Source organism: Mastacembelus armatus, chromosome 3 (genome assembly GCF_900324485.2).
Source record: "Mastacembelus armatus chromosome 3, fMasArm1.2, whole genome shotgun sequence".
NCBI classification, from domain to species: Eukaryota; Metazoa; Chordata; class Actinopteri; order Synbranchiformes; family Mastacembelidae; genus Mastacembelus; species Mastacembelus armatus.
In genome coordinates, this window is record NC_046635.1 from 9,836,582 (window position 1) to 9,851,255 (window position 14,674).

At 39.3% G+C, this 14,674-nt stretch overlaps 2 protein-coding genes across 2 annotated transcripts in view; one reads left to right on the top strand and one right to left on the bottom strand.

The window, feature by feature from the left end:
- The window catches only part of pde3b (phosphodiesterase 3B), a 40,772-nt gene extending 38,607 nt beyond the window's left edge, over window positions 1-2,165 (bottom strand). Inside the window, exon 1 of the mRNA XM_026319848.1 lies at window positions 1,127-2,165. Within this exon, the coding sequence (XP_026175633.1) occupies window positions 1,127-2,014 (888 nt within the window). The 5' untranslated portion in view covers window positions 2,015-2,165. The remainder of the gene's footprint in view (window positions 1-1,126) is intronic.
- A 3,002-nt stretch (window positions 2,166-5,167) lies between these two features.
- On the top strand, window positions 5,168-14,091 carry copb1 (COPI coat complex subunit beta 1). The gene is made up of 22 exons (XM_026320425.1): window positions 5,168-5,304; window positions 6,718-6,846; window positions 7,238-7,467; window positions 8,078-8,247; window positions 8,332-8,446; window positions 8,554-8,646; window positions 8,741-8,878; window positions 9,020-9,139; window positions 9,283-9,390; window positions 9,505-9,651; window positions 9,753-9,898; window positions 10,394-10,490; window positions 10,580-10,740; window positions 10,876-10,996; window positions 11,101-11,328; window positions 11,579-11,758; window positions 12,099-12,243; window positions 12,391-12,510; window positions 12,631-12,776; window positions 12,973-13,062; window positions 13,268-13,423; window positions 13,700-14,091. Exons 2-22 carry the CDS (start codon window positions 6,756-6,758, stop codon window positions 13,757-13,759), a joined length of 2,862 nt encoding a protein of 953 aa, XP_026176210.1. The 5' UTR covers window positions 5,168-5,304; window positions 6,718-6,755; the 3' UTR covers window positions 13,760-14,091.
- The last annotated feature ends 583 nt before the right edge of the window (window positions 14,092-14,674 follow it).

A 14,674-nucleotide genomic window follows, 5' to 3' on the forward strand; every position in this document is an offset into this window, starting at 1 on the left:
TGGGACAAACTGCCTATACATTTTTAGTTCTCTTATCATCTCCAACAAAGCTCGAAGGACTCAAAAACAATGTGTGTGAACTGAAGGCTTGGCATTCAACGAAGCACTGAATGTTTTGCATTTAAAAACATTGTTCAGGAATAATACTGATAATAACATTTGTATTTGTCTACATTGTCTTCATACACTGTGTTTTTTTGTCCAAAATATATTGTAGGAAACATGGTAATCTTCATTTTATATGACTCTCTCTCCATACAGGTGTACTGGTTTACAAAACTAGTGCAAAGCAGAAAGAAGCAGCGCTCTGTGGTGACCTGTTTGCTACTGTATGTAAACAGACTACTTTTATACCGCTTGTAAGGGCTTGTGTATACAAGCAAATAAAAAGAAAAAGGAACACACACTGACTGCGGACTGTGAACGCTAAATAATCCCTGCGCGTGTTCTCCATCATTTGGTTTTGTTGAGGGCTCCAGTCATACGAGACTGTAGGCCACACCACACGCTGGTTGTGTTGTTATCCTGACAGCATGGCACAGATGGACACTCATAGGTTATGTAGTATATAATCTTCTTTTATTTACTCTATAAAATTCAAAACTGATAAAAAAAAGATAGCAATAGCTGTAGCCTAGGTATACAGATTGCATACATTAGCATGCTTAATGTTGATATGTATGTAGTAAGTATACATAGGCTGTAAAAGACACTTTTTAAATTTTATTCAGTGGCCAAATTGCTATTTTTTAAGCAAATGTTAATTACATATGTAGGTCTATATAAAAATACTGCAAAATAATGTTAGACGGCCTGCTACCTGGAATAATCTGTACTAACCTAGTTGAGTCATTCATAAGAATAATGCTCTCTTTTTCCAAATTACAAGTCATTTAGTTATTGCATATCTAATGCTGGGTGGATAATCTGCTGAAATGGCTCAGCTGGTGTTGTTCTGTGGGACAGTAGTTGGATTTGCTTTGTGTGGGGTGGGGGGTGGGGGGCTGTTTTCCTGACAGATTACACTCTTGTGGTGCACATGCTGTAGTCGGGCCAGCGGTGGGAGATCAGAGGGCCTACTTTTGCAACTATCACAACAAACGCGCTCCTGCACGGGAAGACCTACCTGCTCTCTGGATATACAGGGCAGCGAGGGTCTGCGAGACATTTTACCGCTGCCATAATAGCTGGTCGACGTTTCCCCCAGGGAAACACAGCTGGACCTTCTCCGGGGTCTGATCACAGGGACCTTTTCCTCCGTGTTGGAAATCCCACTCGGTGCTTCCGTCCACGGGTAATATCGTTCGAATCTGAGCCCCAGCAGGGAGCCAGAAACCCCCGCAAAGCAGGCAAAGAGCGGTCTGAGCAGTGCAGGCAGACCGCTCAAACTTGTGAAAGAAACAAGCCACACAATGCTGGCGAACACCAGTATAACAACACTGTGTTTGAGTTTGAGAGCGGGGATCAATGTGAGCAGACCCACACATCCCAGCACGAATAACAACCTGCCCACCATTTGCATCTGCTGCTGGTCCTCTCCCCATTGTAAAAACCGCAAAACCAAAAAATCCCCGAGGTAACACGATGCTGGCAGTGATACGAGCCAACATTTGCTGCTCTCCTTCTTTTTCCTCCGCAGGTAAAACGTTAGAAAGAAGAAAGCACATCCTATGCTAAATAAGGGGCTGATGGACTGGGAGAAGCCCGACAAAAAAGTCCGCAAATCCCAACGCGAGTCACTTTGCAAGCTCCTAGAAACGAGAAAAGAAACCGCGAAAATCACAAACGCTCCGACGTAAAGGCCAGAGACCTTTAGCAGTTTTGAGTTGAGAATGTCTTGGTTGCAAAACCTGCACACGCTAAACAAAAATCCCTTCTGATGGTCCTGTTTCAGGGGGGTGACGCAGCTCTTCACATAGCCGTTCCTGAAGCCCTCTGAGCTGTTTACACTTCCAGCTCCGTCGTGGTGCCTTATTTTGCTGTGCAAAACCTCTCCTTCCTCCCGTGCAGCCATGACTCGACTGGGGCTCCTCGTATCCACGCCGAAGTCCCCCTCTTCTGCTATTCACGCCGTGTTAAGGCTCAACTACATGACAGCAAACGCACTCCATGGTCACTCAAACGTGCTCCAGCACTTGGACTAAAGAAAGAAGGTGAGATGTTGTTTTTACAGGAACCAGACTCTCTGTCGCCCCCTACAGGCCACAACTCACACGCCAGGGCTTTGCAGTGTGGATCGCCTCCAATCCTGATCAATGATCCCGCCACTACAACATAATCAATACACCGAGGCTGAAAGAAACGATCACTAAACTGACAGTGTACAGTTTTATGTGTTGTGGTTGTACACTTCATTGCAATGTACACAAATTGAACATCGCTTTATTTAAAATGGTAATAAAATAGGTTGAACCGTACTCTTGTTTTTGAATACTCCCATGATTCAATCTTAGCATATAGTATAAATTAGCTTGACCACAGTCTAAGGATTAATTGCGGTGGTATTTCACCATCTTAAAATGAATTCATCTAATTTTTTTTTTTTTTTTTTTGGTCCAAGTGTGTCTATGCGTGTCGGTGCATCATGGTGCTCTTGGATCGTTTGGTTATCCTGCCCTGAGCTCGGCAAAGTGGCCGATTGTGGATTGAATTGATCAAACCAGCACTTTAACCACCTTTAACTACAGAATAAGATATGTGAAAACACCATTTCCTGTCTTTGGCGACAAAAATACAGCAGAGTCAAATCCATTGTTCGCGGCAGACACAAGAAGCCCCACGCAATACTGCCTGGTTAAATACACAGAGGCTTTCGCAGAGCATGAACTCGTTTGTTGACATTGCAGCGCTAGAAAAACATAGTGTTAGCTTAAGATTTCTAACTCTTTGAATTGGTGCCAAGTTAAGCAAACACGGTCTTCCTCTAAAATGAAAACCATTTAACTTTAACCACATAGCCTACCTTTTTTTTCACAGCACAGGCCTATATTTGACAGGTCACAGCATTAAAACCACTGGTGTAAGTAATGATGTTAATAATGACTGCAATGAAATTAGAGCCCTTGCACTGACTTACCTGCATGACTTACTGGAGCCTTTAAAGAGAACATCTACATTTTATTAAAATTTGTTCTATGTCTGTTAAAATGTCTGCTTTCAAAAAAAACATCTGTGAAAAGGCAATGCAGATAAACTAATTAAAATGCATGCAGAAACCAATAACATAGGCCTACAGTAATAAAATAAACAGAAGAACATACACCAACAACCAAAAATAGAAAGAACTAATCCTGGTATGATCATTGATCAATAACATCAGTAATATTGCAAATAAAAATTCTGTGAGCCTATGTCTCTAAATATAAAGACGCTCTATATATAAATATATAGACTATATATAAGGACACAGCATCTGATGTGTCTCAAAAATGGTTACCATTGATAACATCAAGAAGTGTTATTACTCCCATTCAGTGTTTGTTGTTGGTATCTTAGTGTATTGGTGTCTAAACATAGTAGCATATATCTGATATGATGTTGGTTTTTATCTAAGCTGCTTGTTGCCATGTCGAGCAATTTAATGCTAAATACTAATTTTGCCTCTCCTAGTTGTGTAACCAATATGATAGTAAAGACCTCAGGTTGGCCCTTGTGTGATCAATTCTATGAAATTATCCATAAGTGGCCTTTTATATTTTCCTCCTTTAAGGAAATCTGATAACAAGCTAATATGAGCTAAAATATAGTCTTTCTGGCCTAAGAAAAACCATGCAACAACAGAATCAGACCCTTTCAGTAAACATGGTCTTTGGCTTGACAAGACATGTCCTTTGCTCTTAACTTGACACAATCGAGCAAGTGATCAATGGAACAATAAATAATGGTTTTTAATGTGGTGTTTGCAGCCATACAGTGTAATTAGCACCATTAGGTTATTTTGCAAAAATCTAAAGTTAAAAATAAATGACACCATCGGGTTAACACTCCTGAGCGGACACAACAGAGCTTACAAGTCCCGAGTCCTGACCATTTTGATGATTTTCATTTGAAGACAAGAAAAAAAGTGACAATTAAAAATGGGCAACTTACAAACAAAAGTGTAACTTACTATATTGAAGTAACTGTAACTTTTTCAATGGATTCCCATTTCATAAAGGATTTGGACTAAGCTGAAGTTACATGATTCATCCACTGGAGGGTGCTGCACACTGTTAAAATCTGTTGCACTGTTTGCTGAAGCACAAATATACAGTTGTGGGCTAGTAATGTGTGTGGGAGTTCACATTTTAAATAATTTCTTCATGTTTTCATTCAGGGACAAAATCTGAAGAAGACCACAATAGAAAATAAAAAATTGAAATTGAATTTATTAGTCTCCAGGGAAAATGTTGGATACTGTCAAAATCTTCAGCTACAAAAAAACAAACAAAAAAACAAGAACACTAATCAGTAAAAATACATTGTATTTTTTTAACTGCACATTGTTTTTTGAATGCATATTTTGTCTCTTTCTTAATACAGTTACAATACACTCATTATTGTTAAAATAATTACTATTCATTATTTATTTTTCTATGAAAGGGAAGTAAAATCTTAAGTGCATTGAATCCTGAATGCAATGTAGCAGTGACAGTCATTTTCAGGTTTTTATGATAGCATAGTCTGTGATCAGACAGCACAAACATGGTTTTGGCTTTTCACAGCTTTGTGGGAATTTATAGACAGAACAATCAATTGAATATTAACTAAAGCAATTTTAAGACCTACGTATAAGAAAAATAATTTGGTTGTACTTTAGTATAGTAGGCTACTTCTGGAATAATATTACCCTAGCCAAGATTTTTGGTACGTTAATTACAGAAAAGATAAAGTAAGTCGATACAGGCCTAAACAACGTTTAAACAACACCCAGTATAAATCAGTGTAGAAGGGGTACTCCTACACGAGATCCTCCAAGGAGTACCCATCATAGTTGATATTATACTTCAGCATATGGGACCAGTGAAATTATACAGAATCCTCTTTCTGGGGTTTTTGGTGGAAGATTGGTAATCCCAGCCTTGGTCTTTGTTTTTGAATGGAAAGAGTCATCGGCTGCTGATTTTCGCGTTTGAAACTGTGGCTGTGGTGTTTGACCCTTACGGCGCACGGTAGCAGTGACGTGGCTGACAAAGCGATCTTCCACGTCACTAGGAAGTAGCGCAGAGCCGAGGAGACAGCTCGCTTGGGGTGTCTTTTTACAGATGTAAATATCCAGAACTGCATCTCGAAGGCAACTCCGGGAGATAACAGTTGTGCAGTTAGGTAAGCTGTATACATTACCTTCCACCAACACGAGCAGTAAGCAGGTTTCTGATCTGTAGTAGCTGTTAAATAAGACAGCAAGCTAACATTAGTGTCCACCATTTCACTGCTAACTGGGTCAGGCTAAACTGGTGTTAGCCGTTGCTCGCTCAGTTAGCTATAGATCATTTATCTTGAATTATTAACTTATAACTTTTTGACTAACGACAGCATCTGTTCGTTTTGTTGAAAATGTGCTGCACAACTGTTGATTCGAAAGCCGGTCATGTTCTAACGGTGGCTGCAGGGTTAGCATAGCGTGTCCCAGGATTATGTATTTCTTTACTAACATAATTTAACACTGTGTGTTTTGTTGAGCTGTTTTCTCTGTTTGTGTGACGACAGCACTGTAGTTTTGTAGTCAAGCAGCAGAAAATGTAGAAAGACGTTTAAACCTTGTAACGTTGGACGTGACGTCTTTGAGCTTTTACGTAGAGTTGAGGAAAAGTGCCAGTGCCACAGTAAAAATCCTCCGGGAGTCCATCCATCCTCAAAAACAGTATTGGCTATCAGCAGAAATGTAACGTTAACGTGCACTAAAAGGAGGAGTACTTTTCAGTTTCAAAACAGTCACTGAGTACTTTTCTGATGACTGATTAAATGAATTTAATTTACAATTTAACATATTTTTTACTTTGTGTGTAAAATCTTAATCTACAGCTGCCAAATCAGTGTAATCCAATAAAAGAACATCATTTGCTTTTGAATTGTTGTGGAATAGAAGTCTACAGTGTTTATAAATAGAAATACATATAAATGAAAACCAGGTACCTGGTTTGCTTATAGTACTTATAGTACTTATAGTGCAGGTCCCTACTTGAGTACTGTTAGTTGAGCTCCTCCTTTTGTAATGGCTGAGTAGAGCGATGATACTCTACTATACTATACTTCTTTTCCCTTTTCAAAGTACAGATCCATAGAAAATCCTCGGAATTACAGTATTTCTATATTAACTTATTGATTTGAGAAATGCATCATATGGGCTCACAGGTGCCTGTGCCATAAGCTCCTGTTTTCAGTGAATTGGTGATTGGTGCTAACAGAATAAGATAACCCAGCAGTTAATGTTAACATATTTAATGCTGGCAGTTAAAGTGTTAGTGTCTTACAGCCTTGTTAACCAGGCCTTTATTATTAGGATGTTTTGTCTGATTCAACAGAAATGGACTTAATCCAAGTATGTTTTGGATCATATGGGTTTTGTGGACGGCATAGGAGAAAAGGCATAATGCGTAGTAACTTAAGTGTAATACACAAGACATTTAGTATATATATATTTTTTTTAATTGGTCTTTGCAGTTCACTGTTCACATAAGCTGCACTTGCATTCATGCATCTGTGTTTACTATATGCACTTCTTTCTGTTTGTTACAGGTCCTATCCAGTGAGTGAAATTTAAGCCCGGCAGCAAAATGACAGCTGCAGAGAACGTTTGTTACACTCTGATCAATGTTCCATCTGACTCAGAGCCCCCTTCTGAAATCAGCCTAAAAGCAGATCTCGGTAAAGATTTTTTATGGTCAGCTACTCAACAGATTTCTTCTGAACAGTGGAGGTGATAGAAATGAAGTTGTGTTGCTGAGAGCACTGGAACTATGAAAGATTTAAAAGAAAAACTGACATTGTTTACTTAAACAATGTCCCTGTCAGTATTTCATAGGGAAATTTTAGTTTAGTAAAATTACTGACTTAGAGATGTGTGAATTATTGAGAAAAACTGTAACCATTGTTGGTTGAACTTTTCAAATTATTTTTTTCCTCATTAAAATACAAATAAACTATTCAAATAAATAATTAAAATTATTTTAAGAAAAGCTTTGGTGAAAAAAATCACAATACATGTTTGTGGCTATGCTAGTTATAATAATCATACATTCTATCAACCTTTCTATAGAAAAGGGGGAGATCAAGGCAAAGACTGAAGCCCTGAAGAAGGTGATAATCATGATCCTGAATGGTGAGAAGTTGCCAGGACTGCTTATGACCATAATCCGCTTCGTGCTGCCACTTCAGGATCATACCATCAAGAAGCTTTTGCTGGTCTTTTGGGAGATTGTCCCCAAAACCACTCCAGATGGCAAACTGCTTCAGGAGATGATTTTGGTCTGTGACGCCTACAGAAAGGTGAGTTATCTGACACTCCAATGGTTCTCTTCAACTGATGTGATCCATATTCTGGATTTGTAAAGTGTGTAATAGAAAAAAATTTTTTTTTTATAACAGCAATAATGAGAAAATGTATGTTAATATCTTTTTAAAATAGTCATATACTATGGTAAATCTGCATCTATTGATTTTAGGCCCACCCTTAAAAGATACAAGGTAAAAAAAAAAAAAAAAGCAAAGTCAGAGTAAGTGGGGTAAAATGTTTTAAGAGACATGAGAAGCGTCCAAACACAAACTGATTTCTGATAATAAGATGTGTTAGTCTGTAACAGTCTGTAACTACCTTGTTCCTCAGAGCAGAAATAAGAGCTCTGGGACATCCATAATCATGACAGACCAGAACACTTTCAAGATTGACTGGTGAACAATCTCTCTGAGGAAATAACCCCTATCATTTCAACTAAGCTTCTACTGATTTCTGGTTCAAGAGCTTAATTTTGTGCTTTCCTTTATCAATAATGCCATAGCAGTGTAACTGCTGAAATGGAACCTTCAATGGATAGTTCAATAGATGGTTTTATTTTTAAAGTCATTTATCAATCATGTGAAACCTTTCTTTGAATTTCAGGACCTGCAGCATCCCAACGAGTTCATTCGTGGCTCCACTCTGCGTTTCCTGTGTAAGCTAAAGGAGTCTGAGTTGCTTGAGCCTCTCATGCCAGCAATCCGGGCCTGCTTGGAGCACCGCCACAGCTACGTGCGCCGCAACGCTGTCCTGGCTATCTACACCATCTACAGGTACAAACTATTACATATTTTAGGTTCAGCTGTCTTTCCATATATATCTAGGCCACTCAACTAATGAGATTTTTTAAATTTTAGGAACTTTGAACATCTCATCCCAGATGCACCAGAGTTGATCCACGATTTCCTTGTCAATGAGAAAGATGCTAGCTGTAAGAGAAATGCATTCATGATGCTGATTCATGCAGATCAGGTGTGTATTATCCTTTTCTTACGGTTTCCACTATTATGTGCTACTATACTTACTCTGCCTCCAAAGGCTGACCTACATAGTGTTATTAACATCTCCATATCCTACAGGATCGAGCTCTGGATTATCTCAGCACATGTATTGACCAAGTTCACACTTTTGGTGACATTCTTCAGCTGGTCATTGTGGAGCTGATCTACAAAGTGAGTTATTTAAGCTTTGTAGCACAATCATGTTTTACCAGAAGTGTTGTATTAATGTCTGAGCTGTTGCTGTTGTTGATTATCTTCCTCTTAGGTATGCCACGCTAACCCCTCTGAGCGTGCTCGGTTTATCCGTTGCATCTACAACCTCCTGCAGTCCTCCAGCCCGGCTGTTAAATACGAGGCCGCTGGCACTCTTGTAACTCTCTCCAGTGCTCCCACTGCTATTAAGGTACATGTCCAAATTTTGCCTATAACCCTGTGCGTCTCATATACCATTTATAATATAGAGGGGTTGCACTGTAACCAATAGTAGGGATGTTTTTTGATCTTGCACAATGTCTTATGCATTCTGTGCACTGTTGAACTCCAGGCTGCTGCCCAGTGCTACATTGATTTGATTATCAAAGAGAGTGACAACAATGTGAAGCTGATTGTTCTTGATCGTCTGATTGAGCTGAAGGAGCATCCCACCCATGAGCGTGTACTCCAGGTACTTTATATTATGGCTGTACATAGTTTAAAATAAAGTCTTATTAAAAAGAACATAATTCAAAATTTGAAAAAAGAAACTCTTACCCATTAAATTATTGCTTATTTATTTATTTATTTATTTATTTATTTATTTATATTCAGGATCTTGTGATGGACATCCTGCGTGTTCTCAGCACTCCTGACCTGGAAGTCAGAAAGAAAACCTTGCAGCTGGCCCTGGACCTCGTTTCATCTCGCAATGTAGAAGAGGTTAGTGGCCTGCACAGGATATCAATGTTTTTGTTGTTGTTTTCATGTCTTAGCATTAGCACGGAGAAAAACGTGAATATACTGCAAATACAGTGACACCTATTTCTTTTACAGTTGGTGATTGTTCTGAAGAAAGAGGTGATCAAGACAAACAATGTAACGGAACATGAAGACACTGATAAATACAGGCAGCTGTTAGTGCGCACGCTCCACTCTTGTAGTGTGCGATTCCCTGACATGGCTGCCAACGTCATTCCTGTGGTGAGTTTCTTATTATTGAAACACATCGAAAAGAAGGTTTTTGCAAGAGACCCAAATGGTGGTTTATATATGAAGACTTCTCTGTGTTGATATATTTACAGCTCATGGAATTCCTAAGTGACACTAATGAGGCGGCTGCTGCTGACGTGCTGGAGTTTGTACGGGAGGCCATCCAGAGATTTGACAACTTGAGACCCCTCATTATTGAGAAGATGCTGGAAGTCTTTCATGCCATCAAAACTGTCAAGTACGTTGTAAAAAGACCTTATGCAGACTTTTTCTTAATCATTTTGCTTCTGTCCTAATAGTCTAACACAGTCTGGTGAAATTAACATTATCTTACTTCATTTAGCTTAATAAGTAAAACAGCCAATGATTTATTAAGCCTTTCGACAGAGTCAGAGCTTAATAATTACAAGTCAGTGCTCTGTCAGACAAGTGAACTGACCTGCTCATTTGAGCATGCTGTATTATTTATGTTATTTGAAAGGTTTAGTGTGAGGAACAATAATGTGATTAAGAAGCAAAGAAGAAGATAGAAAATGTACAGGGTAACTCTGAAGTTCTGCACAGTGAAAATGGACTGATCTTTATCACTTGTTTTGATCTATAAAACCTTTGTCTTTTGAAAGTCACGTCATAAGGTTTTTCTACTGTCCTGTCATTTCAGAGTATAATATCAATAGAGGAGTTTGTAAGATTGTGCATGTTAGTGACTTTCATCAACCTTTTTGTATTTCAGGATCTACAGGGGAGCGCTGTGGATCTTGGGAGAATACTGCAGCACCAAGGAAGACATTCAGAGCGTGATGACAGAAGTCCGCAGGTCCTTGGGAGAGGTATGTTTGTCGACTGTTGTCAGGATTTAATGTAACACAAGCTTAGCCGTTAGTCACAAATATCTGACATCTGTGTTGTGCTGGGACAGATCCCAATTGTAGAAAATGAAATAAAGAAAGAAACCGGTGAGGTGAAGCCAGAGGATGAAGTGACTGCAGCTCCAGCCCAGAAGCTAGTGACAGAAATGGGCACCTATGTGACACAGAGTGCCCTCAGCTCCTCCAGGCCTTCGAAGAAAGAGGAGGATAGGTATACACTGTACATTGTGGAGCAATGTCATTATTAGACCATATTCCTATGGATTATTTGGAGTTTGGTCATCTCATCATTCGGCTCACCTAAACACTGATTTTTTTTTTTTTTTTTTTTTTTTTGTTGTTTCAGGCCTCCACTCAGAGGCTTCCTGATGGATGGAGATTTCTATGTGGCAGCTTCTCTGGCCACCACATTAACCAAAGTGGCCCTGCGCTATGTTGCTATTGTTCCAGAAAAAAAGAAACAAAATGTAAGTTGTCTTCTCGTCACTTCTGTGAAAGACAACACCTTTTTTAAAAGCATTTAACCACTTACCTGTTCCTCTTATCTGTGCTGTCTTACTGTCCCCCTTAGTCATTCGTTGCAGAGGCCATGCTGATAATGGTCACTGTGCTGCACCTGGGAAAGTCTTCCCTGCCCAAGAAGCCAATTACAGATGATGATGTGGACCGCATCTCACTCTGCCTGAAGGTCCTGTCAGAGTGCTCACCGCTTATGAATGACATTTTTAACAAGGAGTGCCGCAAATCCCTGTCACATATGCTGACTGTCAGACTGGAGGAAGAGAAATTGTCACAGAAGGTAATTACAGTTGACTCGGGGCTGGGCTCAATACTTAAAACCTCCTGAGAAGCAGGCCCAGCTGAAGCGAGCAGAGGAAGTGAACACATTTTTGTTGTTAAATGTTTTTGTACCCAGCTTGTTTATTATTTCAAATGTGTATTTAGAACATGTGATACATGTTTCTAAGATTTATATGTTTTGTTTCCAAGAATTTACGCTGCATTATACCCCCAGAATTAACCATATGTGTTTATTTTTCTGATCACAGAAAGAGTCTGAGAAACGAAACGTAACAGTACAGGCAGACGACCCCATCTCCTTCATGCAGCTGACAGCCAAAAATGAGATGACTTCTAAGGAGGACCAGTTCCAGCTCAGTCTGCTGGCTGCTATGGGCAACACTCAGAGGAAAGAGGCTGCTGATCCCCTGGCTTCAAAACTCAACAAGGTAGACCACAAGGCCAGGCAGAAACCTTTCTATGCAAGACAAGTGGAAGATGCTGCTTTAATTGAACAGTGGGAAAGAACACAGCTTTTCTTGTCTGTGCTTTAATTATATTGTGAAATTTAACTCAATTAGTGTTATTTTTTGTTTATTTATTTCATTTTTATTTAGCAATGGGTATTATTTTTGACTCATGACAGTTTTTTCAGCTCAAGGCTTAGTCATCTCTGCTGTGAAATCCCTGTTATAAGTGAAACCTCTTACTGTGAGAAAATACAGTATTTGCATTTAGTTGTCCTAACATCATTTAGAATCAAATGTAATTCATGTTTGCCTAATCTAGGTGACGCAGCTGACAGGCTTCTCAGACCCAGTGTACGCTGAAGCCTATGTTCATGTTAATCAATATGACATTGTGCTGGACGTGCTGGTGGTCAACCAAACCAGTGACACTCTCCAGAACTGCACCCTTGAGCTGGCCACTTTAGGTTAGTCTAGTTAACTTTCCACCTCCCTGGACAAATGTACAGGTTCTCTTCTGCTGTAATGCTGATTCATACTGGTGACATTTAAGCATTTCATTTAAGCATTGTACTTTATATGCATTTCATTAAACTGACATGTATCATCTGCAGGTGATCTCAAGTTGGTTGAGAAGCCTTCACCTCTGACTTTGGCCCCTCATGATTTTGCTAATATCAAAGCCAATGTCAAGGTGGCTTCTACAGAGAATGGCATTATATTTGGCAACATTGGTAAGAGACACAATTTGTGTCAGTTTAACATTATAATTGAACTCACATTATGTTTGTTTTGCTCTATGTGAGCAGAACATGTTGTCTTATCTGCCGGGATACTTGATTATTTCCTCGCAGTCTATGATGTGTCGGGAGCTGCTAGCGACAGAAACTGTGTGGTCCTCAGTGATATCCACATTGACATCATGGACTACATCCAGCCAGCCTCCTGCACCGACGCAGAATTCAGACAGATGTGGGCAGAGTTTGAGTGGGAAAATAAGGTGAGCATGACTGCTGTGGCTGACTTTCTTGAAAAATATGACTTTGGCGTCATGAGTTGGGTATGTTTTTTTTTTTTTGTAGTTCTCGGTTTTCCTTTTTTCATTGAATGTATAGCTTTTCACAAATCAAGAACAATATAAAATTTTAAAAAGGTGAACATGAAAATGGTCCTTATTAAGTCCTCCTGTCTTACAGGTGACAGTGAACACCAACATCACTGATCTTAATGAATACCTCCAGCATATCCTCAAGTCCACCAACATGAAGTGTCTGACTCCAGAGAAGGTTGGTATGAGGCAGAATGCACAGGAGAGCAAAGAAAGTACACTGGGGCTTTAAAGTGGGCAGGGTTCATTAAGATAAATGAAACAGGCTGTTTAAACTGTTTCCACTTATCCATGTTGGAGAGTGGCCTTTTGTAGTGATGAGGTACCTAGCCCATCATATTAAGAGTGTGTCAAAATATTATTTTTTCTATCCTATCAACCAGGCGCTGTCTGGCTTCTGTGGCTTCATGGCTGCCAACCTTTATGCCCGTTCTATCTTTGGAGAAGATGCCCTGGCTAATGTCAGCATCGAGAAGCCCATCCACCTGGGGCCTGATGCACCAGTCAACGGACACATACGCATTAGAGCCAAAAGTCAGGTGGGTCAAAGCTGCTGCACCACAAAACCTTGCAGGTTGGAAAAGTAAAAGCTTGGTTAAATTTATTTGCCCTGAAATCAATGTGGCCAATTCATCAGATCAAAGGATAACACTTTAATCTGATATGCAATTGGAAGAACTGTACTGAATCAACAGGGAGATGTAATATATTAAATAGAATGTTACATGTGAGTTTACACTATAATTTATCTAATCTTAATCTAATAAATGTTATTTATACAGTCTTACAATAAATCTTCCTCCTTCATTCAACAGGGCATGGCCTTGAGCCTCGGTGACAAGATCAACCTCTCCCAGAAAAAGACAAATGTCTGAGAATACTGATCCAGCCGAGCCCTCTGACTTTATAAAAGTCACCTGCTGTTCCCCTGTACTGCCCATTTTACAACCTTTTCATCACAGCAAGTAAAGAATGCTCCGCTGCTTCTGTGCTGTTTTTTATATCACATCTGTCTGAAAACTACGTTTAAGTAATGTCTATGTTCTGTTCAATTTCCAAGAAACATGTATTAAAAGAATGAGACAATTTTGCATTCATGATGTATTCTTTGAGTCATAGCCTTTACTGCTATTTTGGACACTTTATCTACTTGTTTCATTAGTTCTCATGATATGCTTGCAATAAAGACATTAATGTGGACAAATGCTGTTTTGTCAGCTTCCCCTTTCTGAATTTAGTGTAAAGTTAAGATTAAAATTAACCAGGAGGAAGGGCTACCTTGTAGATCTCACTAATTTTCTTCTAGTACTTTGTACCTAAGTTCATGTTAAATGGGTCCTTTGACATGTAAAATGAAATTTGAATTAAAATGAATCCAGTTAATAGGCATTTTAAGACATCTGAAAAGTCAATTTCACGCTTTGAATGAGGAGAATAAAGTAAATCGTTAAATAACTAATGAGTGGAGTGACATTTGGATAAATACTTGGTCTAGCTATGAACAGCTGCTGTTTTAGTGGTTTTTCCTGGGTAGTCGTACTATACATGTGGCAGGATAGTAGCTGTTTAGTACGTAATTTCAGAGACTTGTTACTGTCACCCAGAGGTGGCTGCATCCCACAGCTCCTGCTGTGTCCAGCCTCATAGCTCCAGGCTCTAATTAGAATTCCTCAGATGCCTTTAAGTGTCTTTGCCTAGGCGAAGACACGATGTCTTTTAAACTAAGATAATATATTGCGGCGATTTCAAAGGTACTTTCAGAACCATCTGCAACTTTTCTATCACTGTGA